Raw genomic sequence first — 25,448 nt, 5'->3', positions numbered from 1 at the left:
GGGTACTGGAAGGACACTACCCTTAGCAATGCAGATTCTGCAGCAGATTTGGAGGGTGTCTTGTTTCACAATCAACTATATGAAATTGAAGGGGCTTTATATTACTGAAGACCTTGACGAAGTGAGAGTTTGGAACAGGGAATTTCCTATAATGTGGGGAAAAAGATAGGGTGGATTATCTGGGAGTGAAATTGACTGCGTATTATAACATTTATAGTGCTAACATTCCGGACCTATGGAGAACGACAGCAGAGGATCTAAAGAGATGGGATCTGCAGGACCTCTCTTGGTTTTCTTGGGCAGTGACAGTAAAAATTACCTAGTTACCAAGAGTGTTGTACATGTCCCGTACCATCTGTGATGATCCTTCAGATGGCATCACTTCTCCCTGGAGGGGAGCCCCTCTTCATGAGGCTAGGGAGTTGAGGCCACTAACCTATGGCCCCCCCTTTAGGGGAGGTAACATGCGGGAGGAACTCATGGGGAGGGACTCCTTTCCTGGGGAGAAGGACGCAGGTCTGGGAAACGGTCCCTTTAAATTCCAAACCCAACACCTCCTTTACATATCATAAACTCCTAAACCATGTGCTGTTGTAAAGTGTCAGATAGTCTTGATTTGATAAATATACGGACGAAGAAGAACGTAAGAATGCTATGGTCAAGCATGAATTGCTCAATTGGATTGACGTTATGCTGGGGCAGTTCCCGCTATATAAAATGAATAGCAAAGAGGGACAAGTAGAGCGATATCTGGAGAAGACCGAAGGAAAAGCTGGCGAACAAGACCAGAAGAGAAATTCTTGACGGTCGACAGGACGTCGGCACAGCAAGGTGGAGAGGTTGTAGAGCGAAAGCACGAGACGGGACATGAAGATCTCGTGAGCAGAGAGCAAAGGCCAGTGGAGAGACCGAGAGAAGGCTCAGTTTGTTGGATGACAAACCCCCCCCCACCCCCTTGGAGTTCAAGAAGGGCAGTGCGAAGTGACCTGTAATGGGTGGACTGTGCATTCTGACAACTATGCCGTAACCGCAGTCTGCCGTTGAACGCTGCAGTCGAACCGGAAGAAGTTGAAACGGTCAGTGCTGGTGGCATGAACGGTAGCGGCTGGAGCGTATGCTCTGGAACTGCCCTACACCCCACCAACTACCAGCGGCTGAACAAGCAACCAGGCCCGACTTGGTAGGGGTATTGAATATGATAAATGGACATACTGTGACCATGTGAGAAAGATAACTGGTTCGACACAGAACCTGAAAAGCATACAAAATCTTAAACTTTGGTACAAGTAACTTTGAGGAAATAATTGGTAAAAGAAAAACGAAGACTCCCCAAGCGAGAAAGAGATCCTGAATAGAAGTAATCTGGAGAGGTCTGAAGGGAAAACTTGCGGAATAGACATGCCATTCCCCAGAGAACACCTCAGACCCAACTCTACAAGAGCGGCATAACCTGATGGAGAACAATTACAATCAAGCAGGGAAGAGAGACCCCACATAAACGGAGACCAGCATTCTTTCGAAGTTCTCAGAAAGTAAAGGGGGGACTTTCAGAATGACAAAGGCCGCGCCCTTCAAGGAGGTTCCAACAACATCCTGGGGAACCCACAAGAACAGGAGAAGCAATAACTTGTGGAAAATGTAGTTCTTTTAGCAAGGACACCACGACTTGTCCTTTCGTCCTTCTTTTTCGTCTCCAGTTAACACCGGATCAGTCAAGAGTCGATCCCTTGTCCTCCCTGTAGGAGAAAGATGAAGAAAGACAAGAAGTAACCAACCCAAGGTCCTTGTTGAAAACTGTGACGTATTCCCAAGGAATAGGTAACTGGAACCAATATACGTCCGGGAGTCATTCTCCTAGATCCATCGGACATTTGAGAACTGTTTTGTGATTTCTGGGGAAAGAATTGAAAACTCAACTTCAAGGAACCTTCATCCAGGAGAAGGGAGCCATTTTCCTGGAAGTTAAGACCTAGTTTGTGTTTTGTGTTTCAGTGCTAGGGGTAGAATATGAGTTTGACCAGGACGGTATGTTTTCTTCTTGACATTACGAACTTCCTGACAGTCCCCAGTTTTGTTTGTTGAGGTAGGGAAACCACCTCTAGAGTTGGGTTTAGATAGTTTTTTTAAATGATAAATAAAAGTCCACAACCAAAAACATGTTGTACGAAAGGGTAGGGCAGCCCCTGAGGTGTTGAGTGTGGATTTAGGGCAAAGTGCAAAACAAACAAAAAGAAGCAATCCACACTGTAGTTTAGACATAAAAATGATGTCCTAGTTTGACTTATTTTTACCAAAAAGTGTTTCTGTGCTCATATATAGAGTCACAAGTAGGTAATTACCAGAAGTACAGCTGGAAAAATATTGACCATATTTTAATGAAAAAATATACAAAATATACAAAGATTTCAAAAACAAATACAGTGAATTAGACAAGGCTTGGAAATAAATTATTCAAACACAGAAACAGTGAATTTGACAAGGCTTGAGAATACATTATTCAAACACAAAGAGATACATTTCTCAAAACATGAAAAACGGAATCAAAGAGAACATCATATTCAACAATAAAATATCAGAGACATAAGAAAAAAAGGGTGTAAACAGGAATGGATCCAAAAAAATTCTCTGTGATAGACTTAATATTTTTTATTCACAAAGTTTACTAAAGCTGTCTATTCTCAGAGATTTTCTCTATTTCTTGTGTGTATCACGATCAATATGTGATCATGTTTTGTAATCTGCCATAACCAAAAACATAGCAACACTTGGTCGGTCTCCTTATTCTATGCCACCACACCTCGCAATGTTGATCCCTGCAGCAATGGTTAAATAGTTGCAGAGGGAAGTATTTGCGTTCATTTTGAATAGGAAACGACTTAGAATTGCGAAAACATTTTTGACCATGACCACTGTTGGGGGAGGGTGGGTATCCTGGAACATCAGGAGATATTTAATAGCTGCGCAAATTACCCCTATGCTAGAATGGACAAAGGAGCAGGGAGCTACAGGATGGAAGAATGTGGAGCAAGGAGCCAGGCCTACGCCAGTAAATAGACTCCCCTTCTTAGCAAGACATAAAGGCCTCTGCAGGCTGTCCGCTAATGTACTGGTATATGGCTTTGAGGATGGGGGGGAGTGTCTGCTGGATTAGGGCCCTTATCGCCGATCAGCCACAACCCAGAATCGACACCAGGAATGAGTAAAGTGTATTTAGATAATTGGGAAAGGACTGGGAAAATATGGTTAATTGACCTTTACGAAGATGGGAGGCCCCTCAAGTTTGAAGACTGCAAGACAAAGTACGTACGCCCCGATTTGGCATTGCCTTACGAATGTTATAGTGAGATGCGCGGGGAATAGGGTATGTAGAGGTATCGAGATATCATTGAAAGATGGTATAGAACAGGGCAGGATTTCAAAATTGTACAAACTACTGGATAGGGACACACCTGAAGATAGACTGCCTTACATGAAGTGGTGGGAACAGGAACTGTGGTTGAACATTGCACAAGAGGACTGGGAACACATCTGGGAAAGAGCATATAGGGTGTTGTGAAGAATCCTACAGATCCCTCACTGAAACCCTACCTAAAGTCTCCTCCCAGGTGGCCAGGGAAAGTAGACCCTTCCTGACCCTGACTTTGCAGGAGGATCACCTGGGAGGAGACGGGGCCCCAGGGTAGTGAGGTGATCCTGCAGTATTTGTCCTCTGAAAGAAGTGCCTTTCTGGGTTACCAAAATAGGTAATGTCGTATTGTCATTATAATGTCCTTGACCCCGGATAAGATCTGTAAACCGGGGTAAAAATTCTGTTAAATCTGAGCAAGCTTTATTAACAGAAAGATATTTCAGGGTTTCTCAGGATAAACACCTTCCTTACTCCTAAAGGTATAATAATAAAGGATCTAGATATCTTCCTTTGTAACAAATTCTAACAGTCCATCTTTTAATGAGTTTAAGGGAAATACATATACCCTTTAAAATGAACTCAATTATTTAAAGAGCTACCTTTGAAGGGGACTACAGGTTCCATAATCCCATGAGTACTGGGATGAGTAGGAGAACTGAAGAGGCATGCAGTTGCAGTAGTCTGGCAATTAAGCCGAACAACCCACACCTGAAGGAACCTGGTAGGCATAAAATACCCACTCAGTTGCAGGAGAGAAAGGAGCTGGAACTGTGACTGGGATGTGAGTTGTAGCAGTAGCAGCATGAGAGGAAGAAGGCACAAGGCTGGCAAACCAAGCAGAAGTGGGAGAACAAGAGGGACGCCGGTATGTGGAGATCGCAAATTTCACCTGCTTATTCTGAGAGGGTCCTGTTCTGCTGCACAACCGCTGTACTTCAGATTTTAGGGGAAGTGGTGCAGGAGAGCTGTCTTTCCCCATGTGAGCCTGGTTGCCGTGGTTGCCGCTCAGAGAACATTCTGGAGACCGAGGCGAGGAGCAGTTGTGAAGCCTTGGGTCTCAGGAGTGAGAGGGGCTCCATAAACGTGTGGTCAGACTTAGAGACACCTTTAGAGGATGGGTGCAGGTCCCTATGAAGCCAGAAGCTGTCGAAGTAGTGGCAGAAGGCGTGGAAGCAGTGCGACCCACAGAGCAAGTGTCAAAGAAGCCAATGAGTGAAGCACAGCATTCTAACACCTTGCGCGAGCATTGGCAGTGTCGTGGCCAAGAGTGGGCCCCTTCCCAAGGGCCGGCATCAGTTTGCAGCAACTAAGCAATATAAGCAAATAAGGGGAGAGACACAGACTGATGGTAAATCTGTTAGGCAACCAACACACAGCATAGAGACATTTATCAGCGGGGAAGTAGGAGCACAGCATGCAAGTGTTCCAGCAGTGTGGCACACAGAGCTCTCTCTAGCGCCTTCGCCCTATAGTGCCGGTTCATATAGCATATCATAGGCAAACACTTATATGTTTCTGTACTTTCACAATGGGGTGTTACTTGGCACAACATTATACATTTGGCAAGAACTGTCGACATCTTACTTGTGACGCAACCCTACGGGGACATCATGTTGTATTATAAATAAGCCGCATTCACAAACAAACCCTTCTGTTATCTCCCATATATGGGGCTAGTGCTAAACTTGTGGAGAATAAGTGGAAGGGAAGGTCTGACATGTGCTCTAACTTGGGAGACGTTTGGGACCTGTCCGGGGTGCTGCGTGTAGAGCAGGCACAGGGAGGCAGAGGGAGGAGACATGGAGGGTCTGAGGTCTAACTGTATGGGAGAGCCCAATAGCATTGCATAACATAGCATAGGAGAACATAGCATAGCAATCCTGCATGTCATAGTATAGCATAGCAATATTGACATATCACTAGCAACAGTATCCAGTTCCCTGTTCACTCGTGTAAGATTTAAAGCGAGTAGAAGTTGATTGTTGAAGCTGAAATATCCGAACAATGGAAATGTAGCACTCGCGTATAAAGTGAACGTAATTTTACCTGTGTGAGAAGCTAATGCTGCTTAAACCCATTGTTCAATCTTTAAAAGACTGTTACTGTGGTTGAGTGCCACTAATTAAGAGGAATGAACGCTACAAAGACCATTACCAAATACCTAACCTTGATAACACCATTGTTGAAACCTTTAACTTGTGAAAGCTACATTAAGAAGTGGTTGCGTGTGCCTAATTGTGATTCCGAAAGGAGGACTGAACTCTCCTTCACTTTCACAGGAATACAATTTCATACCAATCTTTAAGCTTCAAAAACAACATCAAAGAGTGGTCGCGTGTACCTAATTGTGATTGCAAAAGAAAGAATGAACTCCCTTCTTTCTTCTAACACGGCATATCTTCATATATAACAAGTGAAAGTGTATATATTACTGAAGAAGAGAACGAGCATTGCCCAAGCCAAGAGTCTCCCCATATTAACCGTGAAACCAGCCTTTCTCAAAGTTGAACAGCAATCTAACTGTACTGTGAAGTTAATAACAGTTCAATCGGCTTAAGATACAAGTGTACAAGCATTACCTGAAGCTTGCAGAGTGGCACCAAGGTTTCTGGGTAAATACTTGGGCTGAGAAAGTTGGGGAAGGGAAACTGGCTGTTTGTAAAGACTATTTTGAAGTTGATACAACCTGTGGTGACATAGACTGTGGAAGACAGAGAGAAGTGAGTCTTAAAGGCAGATCCAGGTTGTTATTGTGGCAGACTGAAAAGAGAGGCGAAGAGGTTACCCTTTTTGAAGAAAGTTATTCAGAGGAAGAGTGCCTTGCCTACTGGAAGTTGTTGAAGTACTTTGAAGTGTATCTTGTCGAAGCCTATCTAGAAGTACAAATCACTAAAGCTGTGGTAGTAGTTCAAAGTACTGAAGCTGTGGTGTTTTATCTGGTTGTAAGTAGATGCAACATTGTAGTAGTCTGAACAAAGTGGAGTACTGTGAGACAAAGGTGACTGTTCTCGTAGTGAATCAAGTAGAAGTGAAGTTGTTGAAGTGGTAGCAGCAGCACTGTGAAGTCACCCTGACAAATATACCATTGTGAATTCTAAAACTGTAACTGAGAAAATACTAACTGTTAACCAAGAACTGTGTATCCCTGGCAGTTGTGGATGTTGCATTTATTTTAAGCTGTGGCAAGTCTTCTTGAAGAGGTGACAAAGCATCGTGGCTGGGATTACCATTGGTGCTATTTGCTGGAAGTGGAAAGTGGATGTTTCACCAAGGAGAAGAGATTTGCTATCATTGGAACTTTGGTTAACAAACCTATACAATGGCTTTGAAACATCAAGAGTGGTTTTGAGACATTTCGTTCTTTGGTTGAACACTAACAGGATTGACCTTGAATCCTGGGAAACGGTAATCACCCAGGACATTAAGTTATTCAGAGATTGTGAATGTTGGCATATGTTGAAAAATCATCAAACCGTGTTCTGGCTCGCATTACAGACCACCTCACAGTGTCTAAATGCAGTAATATTAAAGACACAATATATGATATATATTACCAATGGTATCTTACCCCACAGAGAATTAAAATGATCAATTCCTCACTATTCTGGTGGAGAGGATGTGGAGATAGCCTGGGTCATATGTGGTAGACCTGTCGGAAATCACAAATATTTCCAAAATAAATGTTGGTGCATATTAAAGATATAACGACATTCAATTGCCTTTGGATCAGTTGGTTTTGGTACTGGGAAACGTAGCAGAAGGGTCCCATGCGATGAGGAGCACTATGGCGATCTTAATAATGCATTTGTTGAACATGGCCAGATTAATGCTGGTCCAATTCTGGAAATTAGAAGGGGTCCAATCGTGGCGCAGTGGTGGGTGAAGATATGGGGGTTCTGGCAATGGAAACATGACTGCCCTTGTGACTGGAAGTTTCCAGACATTTGTTAAAGTGTGGCTCCCGTTTCAGGAACATGTAAGGGAGAGAGAATATTTGAATAAGCCTGTGTTAATGCGTAATCTCTCTATTTGGTGATAAGATTTTGAGTAACTGAGAGGGGTGGGGGAAGGGAGAAGGCTAAATGTAAAGCTTCCTTAGAAACCATTTGTCGATTGTTTATGTTCCAGTTCGAGTTGATTTTGCACAAGCTTACAAGTCTGATCTGCGAACCAGGAGAAGGGGCAATGTTGGAGGGTAAAGTGATATATGTACTGCTAAAAATAGAAAATGAATAAAGCTTGTAAAAAAATAAGCATGACCCCCTGTTGGAAGGAATCTCTGGATACATGTGGTAGAGCACATGTGTTGGGGGTTATGTGAGGCATCGGAAACACAATTCAGCATGTTATTATATTGAGTAAATGCATGTTTGAGTGATCTTATCACAAATGGAATGCGTTAGTTGTATTAATTCAAGTGTGATGAATATCTACAAGAGCAGGCAGCTCTTTCACATTGAATAACAGAATAAAATGTCCAGCAACACACTGAAGATCAGTGTGAGTTTAAACAGATTATCTATAAATCCGATATACAAGAAAAGCATCAAAGAATGCTGAAGTGTTCAGATCATAGCGAACGGTTTGTTCACTCTGCTCCTCTCCCAAGTGCCTGTATTTTTCCAGTGTACTTCACTGGAGTAATAAAGTTGTTCCTTTGGTGATACTGTCACAGGTGTGCAAGTGAGGACCCCTTCATATGTGCATCCCACCCCTTATCAAAAGAAACGAATGCAGCAGTAGGCATTTGTTCAGTCCTGTGCTACTATTATGATGGGGGGGGGGCTTTTCAGTAAACAACCCAGTGTTATTTGTCTGAACTTGTGGCTCAAGCTTTTCTGTGGTTTCAGATCATGCCTTTGATCAGAGTTTGAGCTTACAATGTAGCAGCAAAGTGTTAAAGTGAATTCCATATGCCGTTGTTTGTGCAAAGCCCAGTACTACAATTGGCTGATTATTCTTATATCAGCCATATGTTCCACTTCTAAACCTGTCGGTTGGATTTTCCTTAACCCCTTGATCAGATTCAGGCCGTTTTTCTTTTTTTCTCAACATGTTATTGAATCTAACAAAGGTAATCGGATTTGTAAAATAAAAAAAGTTCAAAGGCAATTTAAAATAAAAGAAAGTGAGTACATTCTGTAAAATCAAATGTGTCAATGAGGGATGAAGAAAGGCATGCTGGTTGATTTATGGTTCACCTCCCCCACCCATCTCCTGTTCTTTCCTTATGTGTACAGCCTTTTTTCTGTTTAGCATAATACTTTAGGAGTTCATGGCAACTAGATTTGATAGCTTTATTTTATTGTCTGCAGGTGAATTGGTTACATATGATTACGGGTATGGTGTTCAGTTAAGGATTTGAAACCCAAAGTTGTATGTATGTACTCTTGAATATATTTTTTTTTTAAGTCAAATACTTCCAACTGAAGAGCCTTGTCCTAAACGTGAATCAACCTCTAAATAACCTTTTGAAGTCCGCTGTCGTAATTCTGCAATGAGGGGTAATTATAGTGAATAGGTTAACTAACCCTTTCTGACCTACAACGAGCTACCGGGGACGAGTAAAATAAATATGTATTGAATAGAGTAGCGGGTGTTCTATTGCTCACTAGACTGACCTTCAGTCAGAAGGATCCAAGAGGTTAGCCATATTCCGTTGAATCCTGCTTGATCCACATATCTCAAATCGTTCATTGCCTGGCCTTCAGTTAGGAATGTAAGCCATACTAGCTGTGCCTGGCATGCACAGATCTAGAACTCCCTCAGCACACTCTCCTATTTCTCTCCCTTTTTTTCAACGCTCTCTCTTTTTTCCACACTCTCCCTGTTTTTTTGCTCTTCCTTTTTCTCGCCCATTCTTTTTTCTCTTTCCTTCTCTCTCCTTCTCTCTCCTTCTCTCTCCTTCTCTCTCCTTCTCTCTCCTTCTCTTCTCTTTCCTTCTCCTTTCTTCTTTCCCTCTTTCCCTCTTTGCCTCTCTTGCTCTCTTTGCCTCTCTTTCTCGCTCTTTGCCTTTTTCACTCTCCCACTCTTTCTTTCCCTCTCTCACACTTACTCTCTCACTCTTTCTTTCTGCACTCTGGCTCTCTCTCTTTCTGCACACTGGCTCTCTTTCTCTTTCTGCACACTGGCTGCTTCTCTTTCTGCACACGGGCTCTCTTTCTCTTTCTGCACACTGGCTCTCTTTCTCTTTCTGCACACTGGCTCTCTTTCTCTTTCTGCACACTGGCTCTCTTTCTGCACACTGGCTCTTTCTCTTTCTGCACACTGGCTCTCTTTCTCTTTCTGCACACTGGCTCTCTTTCTCTTTCTGCACACTGGCTCTCTTTCTCTTTCTGCACACTGGCTCTTTCTCTTTCTGCACACTGGCTCTCTTTCTCTTTCTGCACACTGGCTCTTTCTCTTTCTGCACACTGGCTCCTTCTCTTTCTGCACACTGGCTCTCTTTCTCTTTTTCGCTCTCCTTCTTGCTCTCTGACTCTCTCGTTCTCGCTCTCTCTGCATGCTGGCTCTCTTTCTCGCTCTCTTTGCACTCTGGCTCCCTTTCTCTTTCTCGCTCTCTCTGCACTCTGGCCCTTTTTCTGTACTCTGCCTCTGTTTCTTTCTCTGCGCTCTTGCTCTCTTACTGCACTTTGGCTCCCCCTCTCGCTGCTCTCTCTGTGTATGTATTGTGAGGAGTGAGACTAGGACACGAGGTTCATGGTTTTGGTCAAATACATGTATTAAAGAAAGAATGGGGTGGGGAAATGTTTCTCTGTCAATGCACTAGAGGTGTTTCCGTACCTAAAATCAAAACTAAGGTTCTGTCGATGACAGATTGTCAAAAACAAAACCGTCCCATGTACACAGTACTATTCTGACCCTCAGACTAAAAATAAACTCTAAGGTGAAAAGGGCAATGTCTTTGGCCTTGAGTGATGGATACATGTTCAAAAGAAAAATGCACAACTCCAACAGAAAGGTTCCAGAAGGATAGAGTTCCTTGTTCCAGAGTGTGATTCCCTTCCTCTGTATTTCTCTTCCCTCTGTGGTAGATCCAAAAGATATCAGTTCCTTAGTTTCTCTTTCTTCACAACTCAACTGGTGTTAAAACAACATAGTTCTTCATCTTCGATCTCGCTAGTTTTTCCCTCTTTGTTCCTCTAGTTTTACACAGCCCGTGGCACATCGTGGAATATCGTTCTCAGGACCTCTTTTTGTGGCGACGTGTTTCTTTTACACTGTTCACTTGATTCTGTCCTGGCGTATTTCTTTACCCGGGCCAGCGTCTTCCTACTTGCGTCTGCCTGCTATACTCTACTGCCAGGATGTCTTGAACACTCTTGTAGTTTTGTTTATCTGCTTAGACCTGGTATACTTCCCTGCCAGGATTTCTCTTTGGTTCTTTCTCAATTATCAAAATGCTCACTGGCTTGGTCAGTTTTCACCATCCTGTTTGCTTTTTAAACCCCTCAACGGTTTTCCACAATTAACACAAATACCCAGTGGCTTTATCACTCTTCAATATTCATTTGTCTGATAAATGTTCATTTTCATGTGGCATGCCTGCCTGTACACCCCTGTGTCCCTGGTTCCCATTGGGGGACTCACTGGCTCTTGCTGGCGTGTTTCTGCTTTGTTGTGGTAAAGCGGCAACAAGTGATCAGCGTCTCTTCTTCCTTCGCCGCGCTCACTCTTTGGCTTTCCTTCCTGCTGCTGTCCACGCTCGACTCTTCTGCTCTGCATCAGGCTTCCATCAGGTAGGTCATATCGGTTACCAGCTGCGAATGCTGAGGAGCCTTGGCTTGCTTTCTGTCGTTCTCACAGACTGTCTCCTTCTTCCGACGACCGTCCTCTTTTGCTTCTCTAAGCCGGATGGCTGCACACCAGCACCTGCAGCCCAACGGTCTCCCATTCCCCGCACTAAAGAAGTAAAGCGCAGCCTGTATTCTTGGTCTATTTTGCTCTGCGTTACTCAGTTCCTCTTCCGCGTCCCAGTAACTTTGTAGTTATGGCAATAGTAGTCAATTTTTTATGTTTTGCATTCAAAGTCTGGGTAAGTGTTCTTTAAGGTATAGGTCAGTTCTAAATGACCTGGAGGCAAAATTTGGAATGGCGTTTTCAGTGTTTTTCGTAACATGCCATTAAGGCACTGTGCATGGGAGGGTTGTTCTCAAGATAAAACTGGGGATACTATGACCAGATGGTGCCATGATATTCTCCCGGAGGTTGTCTCTACCTATGTGATCCTCCCTCGAATAGACGGCCCCAGGGTCACGGGGAGAGGTCACCACCGGGAAAGGAGTGATGGCGCCATCCGAATCATCACAGTATAAGGGTGACTTAAATAGCACAAACCTAGCAAGAAATCGACTGAGCGCTGTACAATTAAGAGGAGTAGAACATAGTGATGATGGGTGAGAATTGTCTTGTCAGTTTATGGTCCTTGTTTTTTGGTGAAGTGCTCCTTGAAGAGCAGGGTCTTCAAATCTTTCCTAAATGGCATGAGTGAGGCAGGTGGCCTGATGATTTTTCACACCCCAGAGAAATTGCATAGGTGTGCCAATAGTTTTCTGGCAGGGATGTCGAGAGTTTGGTTCCTTGGGGCACATCTGGAGGATATGTTCAGCTCTACATCACTTCTGGGATACTGTCAATGCGGCTATGAAAACCATCTTTGGCCCCCAAATTCTCGAACTATGAGGAGGCAATGCTGGGGATGGGGGATGTGTTGGAGATCCTTCCGACAAAGGCTCAAAGAAAGGCATTCATGATACTTAATATAGCAGCACTGCTATTGGTGGCCCAAAAATGGGAACAAACGTAGGTCCCCACGTAGCATGAATGGATCGTCAAGATTTGGCATTTTGTGTCCTTGGAGTTGGTGACGTGTGCGATCCAGTGGGATCAGAGGAAATTCAAAGAGGACTGGGACTTGGTACTGGGCTTCCTCCATAATGACTATTGTGAGAACTTGTCCCCACACGAATTCGAATGTTGGACTTGGTTTGAAGACCAGGGTTGGCAGTAGATATGGGGTATTTTTCTGATGCTTACTGGCGGGCTGCTGTCAGGGGTTGGGAGAGTAGGGGACAAGGTAAGGGTTGGCGAGGGACAAGGGGCTTGTTTCTACTGTATTAAAAGAAACACAATTTAAAGAAAATTGGCACATTTAAGCTTGGGGAAACATGTCTTGCTTTGGAAATGTCTTGCTTTGTGGTTTCAACGAAACTGTAGCCAGAACAATAGTGTGCCCAGCGTGTGGGAAGCCTGCTTTTAACAAAATCGCACCCACGCCAGTGATATTCATGGCCCATCTATTCCCGCTGTGTCCACTTCAGGCCTGAAGGAAGAGCAGATTCGGAAAAAAGAATGTAAACATGCGATTGATTGCCTGCGCTGTTTGAAGGGGCACCTTAAGGGCTCCTGGAAAGAGTTATGATATGATATGGCATTTATAACGCGCCTATACACAAGTGTTTCAAGGCGCGACGAGGCATAGGGGGGTAAAACAAGGGACGACAGACAACGATCCTACTAGGCCAGGTGTCATTCAGATCGTGCAAGTGCATGTGAGGGGGGAAGGGGAAAAGTGCGAGGAGGGGAAGGGAGAGGGGAAAGTGCAGTACATGGGAAAGTGGAATAAATAAGATAAATAAATAAACGGCCAGCTGGTGGCAAGTGCAAGGAAGTGCAGCCATAAGTGCTGGTAGGGGGACTGTAGAGAGACCAGAAACAGTCCCTTAGTGCAGGGTTGCCAGGGAAGGCAGTGCAGGTGTGCAACTGGCGGTGCCTACGCCCGAATCAGACAGGGTGGGCAGGTAGTTTTGGACAGTGCAGATTCAGCAGGGGGCAGAGGGGGTGAAAGCGGAAGCAAAGAGGAAGGTTTTGAGGTGCTTACGGAACCGGAGATGATCCTCCTCAAGTTTCAGGGAGGCAGGAAGGCTATTCCAGAGGGAGACCCCTGCCGAAGAGAGAGATCTACCACCAACTCGTTGCTTTGAGAAGCGACTGACACTGATGGAGTTGGAGCCAGATGAGCGAAGAGCTTGAGAAGGAAGATATTTGGGAAGAGAGAGTTGAAGGTAATTCGGCCACAGGCCCCAGTAGGCCTTGTGGACAATGCAGAGGGTTTTGAACTTGATCCTCGCAGACACTGGGACCCAGTGTAGTGATTTCAGTCCTGGAGAGATACGATCCCTGGGCTTGAGGCCAAGGACAAGTCTCGCAGCCCTGTTCTGGATAAGTTGCAAAGGGCGGAGAGTAGATGCAGGCAGATTTAGATGGAGGCTGCTACAATAGTCCAGCTTAGAGAGAACCAGGACTCTGGAGACGGTGAGCTTCTGGGGGAAGGAGAGGAAAGGAAGAATACCTCTGAGGAGGTGCAGCTGGTAGTGTGACTTCTTGGAGACGTCGGAGATGTGAGGAGAGAAGGATAGTGTGGAGTCGAAGATAACCCCCAAGATTCTTAGCCTTGAAGTTGTTTGCCAAGGGGGAGGGGTTCAGGTCACCAATTAGTCGGTCAAAAAAGCTATTAGGAGGGAGGGGGTACTGCCCCTCTTTGCCCTTCCCTAGGGGTGCCTTTGTGGGGCGGTGGTGATTTTGGATAACGACGAGCCTTGAGCCTCCTTACTCCCAGTTCGCTGGTTGGGTATGGACTGAGGTCGCAGTTTTGATTTCTTCTTGACATGTGCTAAATGTTCACATTTTAGCTGCTATCACAGGCAGTGCTTTGATGGGCCATAGGTAGGGAGGGGTCCGGACTACAGGGGTTTGGAGTAATGGTATCAAATTTGCTGTGATCTTGCATCGCTGTTATTGCTGTGACCATTCTTGTTCAAACCACTAGCCGACCAGCAGGGGGCAGCAAACGCTAGGTTTATCACTTGTGTAGTTGGACTGTAGTTACAGTTAGCTATTTTTTACCATAGTTCTTAGTCTATACGTGTTTCGTTGAGAAATAAACCAACAATTGCTGCTTTTATTCAACTTTTGTCATCTGTTAAAGTATATGCACACTTTAAGTGCGCAGTCCCTGGACGCTAGCTGTGGCCACTAAGAAACTTCACAACACAGGTTCCCCGTTTCTAAATATATGTAATGGTGAGGTTAAGATTGACTCGGCTGATAAGGGCAGCGTGGATCACGCCATTACTGCAACAGCACAGTGTTATTTCGGCAGGTCGTTGTTGAAAATAACAATACGTGTACGTGAAGACAAGTGCTAAAACGCATATCCATGCTGCTCTCTCTTTAAAATAAGATGCTTTGAGCCAAATCTCTCTGATGAATTATTTCTGTTTGATTTCGGGCACATGTGAAGCTCTCATTGTGTCTTTATTTCTACTTTAGGTATCACGAGTTTTGGACCGACCAGAGGACCAGCTCATCAAATCAATATCCGCAGTTCCCGTCTACAAAAAACAGTAACGTTTCCCCAATTTTCATTTAAAGCGATTTAATGGCAATGCCTGTCCTGCATCGTTGGTTTTGTGTGAATAACATTGAACGTAAGATGTTTATGCTATTAGGTTTCTTGTAATACAACCTGGTTCGACGGAGAAATGTAATTTTGTATATTTTTATCTACAAAATGTCCTACAAAAGTCAAACCGTTTTAAATAATGTGTACCGTTAATCAACGAACATAAAAAATGCATATTAAATTCAATTCCCATCAATTGAAGAGCGCTTTGCTTTTAGCTAAGTGGGTAGAATTGGCAGTTGAGCAATTACCCCATGAAATGTCGCCAAATTTCCCAACTTTCCGGGACCAATGGAATGGTGATATTTAAAACATATGAATTCTTACACTAGCATAGAGGAGGATTCAATGCAAACATTTAATAACGTTTCCATTGCATTTGGTCAACAATGAGAAAATGGAACTCCTTCTTGTTGGCAACCCTCCACACCTCGCCAAGCTCAGCCCAGACTACCAGCTGTTTACCATTGACAATCACCCCATCCACATCTCGTCGGCTGTCAAAACCTTCGGCTTCCATCTTGATGCCATCTCCCACAGTCACGACTCACGTCAACGCCAATGCCTCGTCGGCTGCTTGCGTGACCAAACTCATCAATGCAAGCCGATCCTTTCTCTCAACTGACAATTGCCTGAACATTGCCAGGGCCATTATTGGCACAACAACAGACCATTGTAATGGTCTCTTGGGAGGCACATCAGAGCAAAACCTGAAAAAATGTGAACCCATCCAGAATAACGCCTTGAGAGCTGCACTGAGGTTAAAACAAGCAAGAACACATCACTGCAGCCAGTCCGAGAAATGATCAAATTAAGATCCTCACCATCACCCACTGCTGCCTCGATAACACTGCCCGGGCTACCTGTCAGAGTTTTTCCAAACCAGCTTCAGACAGGCGCACTCGTACTTCTTATGCCAACCACCTATGTACTCCTAGGTTCAAGCGTGCCAAACCTGGAGGCTCCAGCTTCCCTGTCTTCCTGGCTGTGCTTTGGAACTCTCTTGCCCCTGCCTTGAGATCCGAGTCCTCCTAAACTGTGTTCCGTAAGAGACTGAAACCCCACCTATTTCATTACCAGCCCTTGTCTTGCTAACTGTTTGTAACATATACTAAGCTGTAACCAGCACCTAGACGCCCGCGGGTTAAGTGCCCTACACAAATGTCTAAATAAACGATAAAATAAAAAAATGCCTGCTAGGTTGAGCCTTGTTTCACCCAAGTAAGTTTATTCAACATCTCCCCATTCGAATTCCAAGATAACCGTGCGAGTTTGTGGGCAGGGGCTCCCTAAGTGAAGTATGTAACCACATGGACAATATGTTTATCACTTGCCACAACGTACTCCCTATAAGTAGGCTTTGCATCGAGAGCTAGAAAGCCATCAAGTTTGAAAACGGGAAGTTAATGTTATTAACGTTGAAGTTCCAACTGTGGAGCATTTGGAAAAAGCAGTAAGCCCTCCTGATGAGTTTGGCTGACAGTAAAAATAGCTGATTTTTTTTATTACTGCCTAATTTTACCACCAGCTAAAATGTAATGGCAACACTTTATTCACAAAAATACCTCCTGCAATGGGTAGGGCATATGTTGGATTCCTGCAAAGGATTTTCTCCCAATTTTTACCTGCACTCAAAAGGTGGAGGTACGAATTGTAAAATGCCCCAAGAAAAAAATGTGCACACCCCTAAACCGGTGAGATGCGCACCTTCTCTCACCCCCTCTACAGCGCACCCCTTCATATGAAGATAGAGCACTTTACTGGGGAACCGGTGAGATGCGCACCTTCTCTCACCCCCTTCATATGAAGATAGAGCACTTTACTGGGGAACCGGTGAGATGCGCACCTTCTCTCACCCCCTCTACAGTGCACCCCTTCATATGAAGATAGAGCACTTTTACTGGGGAACCGGTGAGATGCGCACCTTCTCTCACCCCCTCTACAGTGCACCCCTTCATATGAAGATAGAGCACTTTACTGGGGAACCGGTGAGAGGCGCACCTTCTCTCACCCCCTTCATATGAAGATAGAGCACTTTACTGGGGAACCGGTGAGATGCGCACCTTCTCTCACCCCCTCTACAGTGCACCCCTTCATATGAAGATAGAGCACTTTACTGGGGAACCGGTGAGATGCGCACCTTCTCTCACCCCCTCTACAGTGCACCCCTTCATATGAAGATAGAGCACTTTTACTGGGGAACCGGTGAGATGCGCACCTTCTCTCACCCCCTCTACAGTGCACCCCTTCATATGAAGATAGAGCACTTTACTGGGGAACCGGTGAGATGCGCACCTTCTCTCACCCCCTCTACAGTGCACCCCTTCATATGAAGATAGAGCACTTTACTGGGGAACCGGTGAGATGCGCACCTTCTCTCACCCCCTCTACAGTGCACCCCTTCATATGAAGATAGAGCACTTTTACTGGGGAACCGGTGAGATGCGCACCTTCTCTCACCCCCTCTACAGTGCACCCCTTCATATGAAGATAGAGCACTTTTACTGGGGAACCGGTGAGATGCGCACCTTCTCTCACCCCCTCTACAGTGCACCCCTTCATATGAAGATAGAGCACTTTTACTGGGGAACCGGTGAGATGCGCACCTTCTCTCACCCCCTCTACAGTGCACCCCTTCATATGAAGATAGAGCACTTTACTGGGGAACCGGTGAGATGCGCACCTTCTCTCACCCCCTTCATATGAAGATAGAGCACTTTACTGGGGAACCGGTGAGATGCGCACCTTCTCTCACCCCCTCTACAGTGCACCCCTTCATATGAAGATAGAGCACTTTACTGGGGAACCGGTGAGATGCGCATCTTCTCTCACCCCCTCTACAGCGCACCCCTTCATATGAAGATAGAGCACTTTACTGGGGAACCGGTGAGATGCGCACCTTCTCTCACCCCCTCTACAGTGCACCCCTTCATATGAAGATAGAGCACTTTACTGGGGAACCGGTGAGATGCGCACCTTCTCTCACCCCCTTCATATGAAGATAGAGCACTTTTACTGGGGAACCGGTGAGATGCGCACCTTCTCTCACCCCCTCTACAGTGCACCCCTTCATATGAAGATAGAGCACTTTACTGGGGAACCGGTGAGATGCGCACCTTCTCTCACCCCCTCTACAGCGCACCCCTTCATATGAAGATAGAGCACTTTACTGGGGAACCGGTGAGATGCGCACCTTCTCTCACCCCCTCTACAGCGCACCCCTTCATATGAAGATAGAGCACTTTACTGGGGAACCGGTGAGATGCGCACCTTCTCTCACCCCCTCTACAGTGCACCCCTTCATATGAAGATAGAGCACTTTACTGGGGAACCGGTGAGATGCGCACCTTCTCTCACCCCCTCTACAGTGCACCCCTTCATATGAAGATAGAGCACTTTACTGGGGAACCGGTGAGATGTGTACTGCACGAACTTGTACACAACCATTCTCTGCATGGTTTCACATTGTACAGTAGCAATATTGCGTGTTACTGTACACAATCCATCTCCACTCTGGAATGAAAATGGATTTCTGAAAAAATAAAAATATAGAGCATGGCGGATTTCTCAAAGTCAGCATCTGTTAAGTGTTCTACCTGTGCTATTTGGGTAATCGGGCAGATCCCAAATTGTGTGCATGTGCAAAAAGTAATCGCCCTATGCAGAAATCTTAAGGGGGAGGGTGAATTCACCAAACTGTGATTACCCCATAAATAGGCTTAGATGCTCCATGTCTTACCCACGACTTTGCCTCCCAACTATGTTGCTGATTGCTGCTTTTCTCATACTGGCATAATGTCACATTCGAAGTCCGGCCCTAGGCGACTTGCTCCGGTTAGCAGTTAGGTAGCCTAGAGGGAGGCATCCAATAAAAAGCTCCTTGGCCTCCTTTTTTGTACTTAATCCACCATATATCCTTATGTTTCAAATACCAATGCAGAATGGAGTGTTTTTCCGGGTTACTCAACATTGCCTCCCTTCTCATAATCTCTCTAATTTCCCCAGGGGAATCCCTATTAATCCTAGTTGGAAACTCCCACAGAGTTCCAGAGCCCAGTGAATACAAAGTTTTCTTCCCCCAGGCCAGTCAAGAAATCTTCATCAAAGCATCCAAGTCGAACATCTCTTTCAGTATGGCTTCACATGCTCCAGTCTGGGTTACCTCATAGATCAATCCAATATGCAGTTGGTAAGTGGGTGATAATTTCAGAAATGGGACACTCTCCATTCTCAAGTCACAGGGGTCCAGTCAGAGATCACTTCGATAATGAAGATCGGCTTGTGAAGAAGGAATATTCTGCTACAGTAGCTGTGGCACCTGGTACATAGCCCCCAGGCTGGAGCTATATATATATATATATATATAATTTTTTTGTTTGTTGTTGGAATGATTAATTCTTTAATTATTATATATTTTTTAAATATATTTGTATTGCCTTTCAACATAACAAGTGTGTTTCGCACAGTAAGTCACAGCATGTATCAAGGGCTTGAGCACTATATATGGCCGCTGGGACAGATGTCTCTTGATGAGCATCAAGGGTCTGTGCAAGGGAATTCTCCCTATAGAATGCCCCATTAATGCTCCATTCAGACAATGGTTGACGGTTGCCATATTACCAGCTTGAAGCAGCTCGTCACGTACCTTCCATCCTCTTTTACACCCAAAACAACGCACTATTGCTGGAGTTGAAATCTGCTTTCTGGTCTCCACATCTTTCTGTCTTTCCCTTCATCTCTCTGGGATGTGGTGTTCTATTCTGGAAAGAAATAGTGCAACAGAAGACTACTACAAAACAGTAAAGGCTGAGTGGAGAGTTAGCAAGGGGGGGGGGTGGTTGACGCTGAAAGCATGAAATGTACAAGACAGTCATTTTGTCATGCTGAAATAACCCCCACTACTTGCATATGGATCTGTGTGTGGTATTCCTACATTTTGCAACTAGGGGTATCTCTTGGATGGCAGGTTTGAGGTATGTCTGTGTCTTGAGCTTGCCTGCAAAGTGTGAAACTTGCAGGCAAGGCCTGCGTAGAGCAGCAGCTCCAGTTGTCTTAGAGGAACATGATAAGGTATGGATGCTGCACTCATGTTTGACAGCCGGTAAAGGGCATATGCCCTTTACACTAGTGGTCTTCCTTACTTCAGTTATACTTCGCATGTTTATATGAATATTGATGCCCTCTTTGTATGGGTATGATTTAAAAAAAAAAAAAAAACCTTTCTGGATCTTGGTACAGCTCAATATTTTCATCTTGCTGCAAAACATAATTAATAAACAGTGCATACCCCCATGAAATATCTGATATCAGACTTCAGATAAGTGTGTTGTAAAATTGATGAAAAATTGGTGGATAATATAGAGCTCAAAAAAGATTTATGGGCCTTTGTAGCATACCGTGCAAGCTGCAGGCTTTGTGCCTCAGCTTCTCATTTATAACGTTAGACTTATTTAACCAGCCAGTGGAGGCAAAGCATTCACCTAATAATAATCACACGTTGGACCGCGCTTCCGCTTGCATGTTCTTGAAGGTATGTCTATTCTTTATGGGGCCAATGAAAATTCATACCTGTTGTGATGATTCTGGCGATATCCTCACTACTTTCCCTGAGGCAGCTTCCTCCTGTGTGGCCAGGGGACAGCAGCAGTTACCTGATCCTAACCCTGGGGGCGGCTATATGAGGGAGGACCACCTGGGGGAAGATGTACTTTGGGGAAATAGTGAAGCATGGTTGGAGGAAACCACATGCATGCATCCCTTTTCTTTTTAGGGATGTTCCCTCAATTCCCCAAACTCTAATGCACATGGTCATACCCCTCCCCAACCTTTTAGTGGACCTACTTATATTTTTCCCCAGGATATTAGTAGGAACCACATGCTAGCCACTGACATGAGGAAGAGAACGGGAGTAGGGAATGTTACTCCTAGTGAAACCCAGTGTTAATTTCCCCAATACCATTTCAGAGGAAGACCCAAAACCACTGCCGCAAAGAAGAGTCTAGGAATAGTAAAGACTCTCCCAGTAAAGCTCAGCCTTTAATTCCTCAATATCATACAAGATGAAAATCCATGGACACTGACACGAGGAACGATGGCAGAGTATCAATGATTACTGGGGCAGAGTATCGAGTGCAACGGTCTAGTTGTTGGAGAAGAAATAGCAGAGCTGGGAAGTTTAATTACAACCCGAACTCTGCTGATGAAGGTCAAGACAGTCACAGGAAGGAGAAGGAGCAGGGAGAGCTTGCGATGCAAGTCTGCCTGCCGGTCGGGAGCGCTGTCGAATACCACGTGCAGGAAGGAGGTGCTGTGGCAAACGACATAGAAGCAGACATGACCCTTGGAAGGCAGGAAGGATGTACTGCAGCAAGAGCATTGCTTGGCCGGGCCCACACTCAGACAATTCAGCAGAGCCAACGAAGAAGAAACCACGCTGAAGGCAACCGGTAAGCCCTGGGAAATTGAAGGGGTTACTGGGTTGCCGGCGTACCAATACCATTACTTAGAGGCCAACCAAAGGTGCAGGAACATAACGAGAACCAAGGGAAGCCTGCAGCTATTCAAGAATGCAATATAAATAAATGGGAAGGCAGATGGTGTAGAAAACTATACTGATTAATGAAAGCAATAGGTAATCCATTAAACGGATGAAAGTATCAGTCAAGCAAATTGTAAATGGTGGCAATAAAGTCTTACCTGAAGGAATAGGTAGTTGTGTAATAAAGTCCTGGCAGGGGAGTATACCAGGTGAAGACAACTGTGTATGAAATAGTGTATACACTGTTAAAAGGAAAAGCAATACATGAACTCTGAAGTGATGAGAGAAGCAGTTAAAGAAAAGCAATAACGTTTTGAAGTGTGAATCGTGAACTGTGGACAAAGGCCTGAAAGGAAAGGCCCTGAGAAGAAAGGTGTCTTTGAAACTGGAAGTAAAGCGAAACCTTGGCGAAGGGAGCAAGTCCCACAAGCTATGTGAACGCTTTGAGGGAAGAGAAAAGTCCTCTTGGAAACTTGGCGGTTGCATGCAAAGAACCCAGCATATGAGGTTCTTTTTAGAACTGTGAACTTTGTCCGTGAAGAAAACCTGTTGTTGGATTTTGAACTTTTGTGTTGAACTTTGACCACTTTTGAATACTTCAAGAAGACAAGGAATATTACCCTTTGCAGTATACAGCTGTTTTAGAGTGTGAGGGCCAGACTAGGATTACGGACACAGGACTTAATTTATTTGGACTTCTTGACATTGACAGACTCATTAGATTTTGGTTGAGGTAGGGAAATTCTTCCTAGATCAGGGATAGTGAAGCATTCTCCAACAACTTTTCATTTAAATAAAGGTTTGTAGAGTAAGGGAGGCATGGTATCACAAGTATGACACTGACACAAGAGGTACAAGTTTCAAAACCTTTATTCAATTTTCGTGGTTTGGAAAAACTCCTGCTTTGCCCTATAGCTCTCGTGGGAGTAGTCTCTAGCATCAAATAATAAAGAAAACACAGTCTTTGTCAAATTAAAATGGCCTATACTAACAAAACCTAATGCCTGCCCTATCTCTCATACAAAAAGTGTGTAAAGGGGAATATGTATGCAATGGAAAATCTGTGTTATAACATAAAGGATCAAAGTGACTGAGTCAGCTTTCACGTTGGACAGCACGTGGTAAGGCGGCCCCCATAGACAGGATGAGACACTCTGGCTCAGGTTCTCAAAACAAAGGCAGTTCAAAACATGGATCGAGGCCCGCCTGGCCTTCATGTCTTTCACTAACTCACTGGGTGTGCGCGTTCCTTTCTTGTTGTCTCTGCGGCTTTGATTCACGAGTCAAGGTTAATACCACAGGATTGGCCTGGCCTCCCCAACTCTGTCAGTCACACTGGAGGGACGCTGGCATCCTTGAAACGCAATGCAGGTTTACTTTTTGTCTGCGATTTGGCTTTCTCTGCATCTCCTTCTGTTTCCCGGACCCAACATCCTTTTGCAGGGATCTTCAGGGTTTCCCTACCCTTTGCTCTAGTCCCTAGATCGGTTGTCCTGCTCCAGTACGTTCGCCTTCACCCTGGAAGTTCTGCTACTTCTCGTGTTCCACCTTGCTCAGAGTGTCTCTATGTTCCGCCTTTTATCCATGTGGTGAGAGCTAATAGGTATCAGATGCATGTGATTAAAGTCAAGTGCCTGACCCGATTAAAGGTACATGCCCAATGAGATATATAAGGGTTAGCCTCTTTACTCTGTCACCGTCTTCCTTGGTCCAGTGTTTGTGAAGAAAGGTGAGGTAGTTGGGACATTGGAGAATCCTATAAAACGGGATCGGGCATGGGTACGGGAAAGGAGGGGAAATTCCTCGTCTCACCATTGGTTGCCTCACCCCCACTCCCCGAAGACCCCTCACCCCGGTGATCCTCCCGCACTGGTCCACCCCCATGGTCTGGATCCAAAGGCGATGGCCTTGCCCTGGCCACCTGAGAGAGAGATCTCCAGGGATTAGTAGGCAAGACACCCGTTGGTTTCTCAGAGTAGCCACAAACATGTCTCCTCTGAGTCGGTGTCTCATTTCTGGCTCTTCAAACTATAAATGTAAAACTCAATTAACAATGGCAAAAGTCAAAACTATTGGATTTACCAATACTTGTTATTTATTTGTCTCACTAAAATGCATTTCATAACCCTGGAACCCATGAAAATAAACATTAATAAAACAGAGGAGTTCTATTCTATGCCCCCCCCACTATGGAAGAGGATTTGTAATGTCATTAGTACATTAGTAATGTCATTAGGTTTGGCAGCGCTAGAACAATATCATCATTTATTCTGGTGTTGTGTTATGTATAAAGAGCAGTGGTCGAAGTGGGTGGGAGTGGTTGGGAGCGGTGCTCCTCTACTTTTTTAAATTCAGTTTTATCATTCCTATATTTTTATTTGAAAAAGAAACCGTTCCAGAATGGCTTCGTTTTAAAATAAAGGTGTAGGAAGAAGTTGAAACTTGCACTGCACTGAACAGTCCCTTAAACAGCAGGCACATTTGTTTGGGGGTTTGGATTGCGCATGGGAGGGGTGCAGCAATGCGGTTTGTGGGGAGGTGGGGCAGGAAAGTAGGGAACATAGTTCCACTACTTCTTTTCGTACACTTCGACCACTGATAAAGAGCAAAGGATGCTTGTATCTAATGCAATGCAAATCTCACTTTTTAGACGCACAAAAAATGTGATCGCCAGTATGCAACTCAGCGATTTGCAGGTAAAAAGTTCTTGGATTTACTGTTCATCCTTCCAAGTCCTCTTACTCATGATATCCCATAATTAGTGGCTGTTTTTAAAATGAACTAACTCCTGTGCATTCTTCCCGGAAGAACTTTAGAAATGCTATTCTTTTTAATTGCAAATACATTTCTTATATTCGCGCGGCAGCATTTTCCTTCTTCATTACTATGCTAGACCTTTATCTTCACGATTCTATACCCCAGATGCCCTCCACATTCATTCCCCTCATGGCTCTTGCCCCACAACCTCCCCAACATCATAAAAACCTTCTATACTTTGTGTAGGAAACTCCATGCAATGATATTGGATCACAGGTATGGTTCCAGCACTATCTTTATTAGGTCAAAATAGACAGGCTTGCAGATTCAGGGACTAGGGTAAGCTCAACAACCAAAGAGACTTTTGAATAAGAATGTGATGGGATGGGTTAAACTAAATGGTGATTTCTTACAACTGCCAATGCTCCCCATGCCCTTAAACAAATCTGTGCAAAACCTATTAAAATAAGTCGTCACCCCTACAGGTGATTGGTTCTGCTAATAAAGAGCACTACAAAGGCTTTGGTCAGCAGAAAAACGTAAACCTACCTTTTAAGTTTAGCATCTTGGCTACGCTAAGGTAGTAACAAGGTTCAAAGCATTGGCCAAAGCAAACATTTCACAAATGTACTCTCCAAAGTGCATCCCTATTCCAATGCAATATAGCAGAATTCTCTCTGGGTTTGCAAAAGGCCTCTCCTGGACCTTGGTTTCGTTCAGACTTCCCAGCTGGCCTTGGGCTTCAGGATTGACGACCTGTCCCTCCTGGACCTTGGGCTTCAGGATTCATGACTGGTGCTTCCTGGACCTTGAACTTCAGGATTCACGAAAAGACCTCTCCTGGATCTTGTACTTTGTGCTGCTGGATTCACAGCATGTCGAGACCTGTCTCTTCTGGACCTTGGGCTTCAGGATGTAGGTCAACTGCCTCCTGGATCTTGGACCTTGAGCTTCAGGATTTATGACCTATACCTCCTGGACTATGGCTTCCTGATTCATGACAGAGCCCTCCTGGAACTTTTGCTTTAATGGGTAATGCTCTCCACATCATTTGGGGTCCTCCTTATTATGGAGCCAGCATTCCCCTACCCTCCTGCCAAGGGCCTCTGTCCTTCCCTATGTGCCTCTGGTGGAAAATGTAAAATATTTGCCTATGGCTTTCCAATTATATAACGACTTGAGCGGGCTGTTGTGCTCTTCCAGTCAGTCAGCCTGCCGCTGTAGGGCTTATTGGCTCTCTACCTCTCCTCCCAGCCTCTGCAAGGTTGCACTGCCTTGCT

The 25,448-nt window shown here is 44.7% G+C and overlaps 1 protein-coding gene across 3 annotated transcripts in view; it reads left to right on the top strand.

The window, feature by feature from the left end:
* The window catches only part of RARS2 (arginyl-tRNA synthetase 2, mitochondrial), an 816,998-nt gene that overhangs the window by 117,998 nt on the left and 673,552 nt on the right, over positions 1-25,448 (top strand). For all 3 annotated transcript variants that reach the window (XM_069606382.1, XM_069606383.1, XM_069606384.1), the window contains exon 2: positions 14,741-14,814. In XM_069606382.1, coding sequence (XP_069462483.1) covers positions 14,741-14,814 — 74 coding nt within the window. The remainder of the gene's footprint in view (positions 1-14,740; positions 14,815-25,448) is intronic.

This window comes from Ambystoma mexicanum, chromosome 4p (assembly GCF_040938575.1).
Source record: "Ambystoma mexicanum isolate Mex_15411 chromosome 4p, UKY_AmexF1_1, whole genome shotgun sequence".
Lineage (NCBI taxonomy): Eukaryota > Metazoa > Chordata > Amphibia > Caudata > Ambystomatidae > Ambystoma > Ambystoma mexicanum.
The sequence above is the reverse complement of the archived record's forward strand: the minus strand, read 5'-3'. Positions and strand labels throughout refer to the sequence as shown.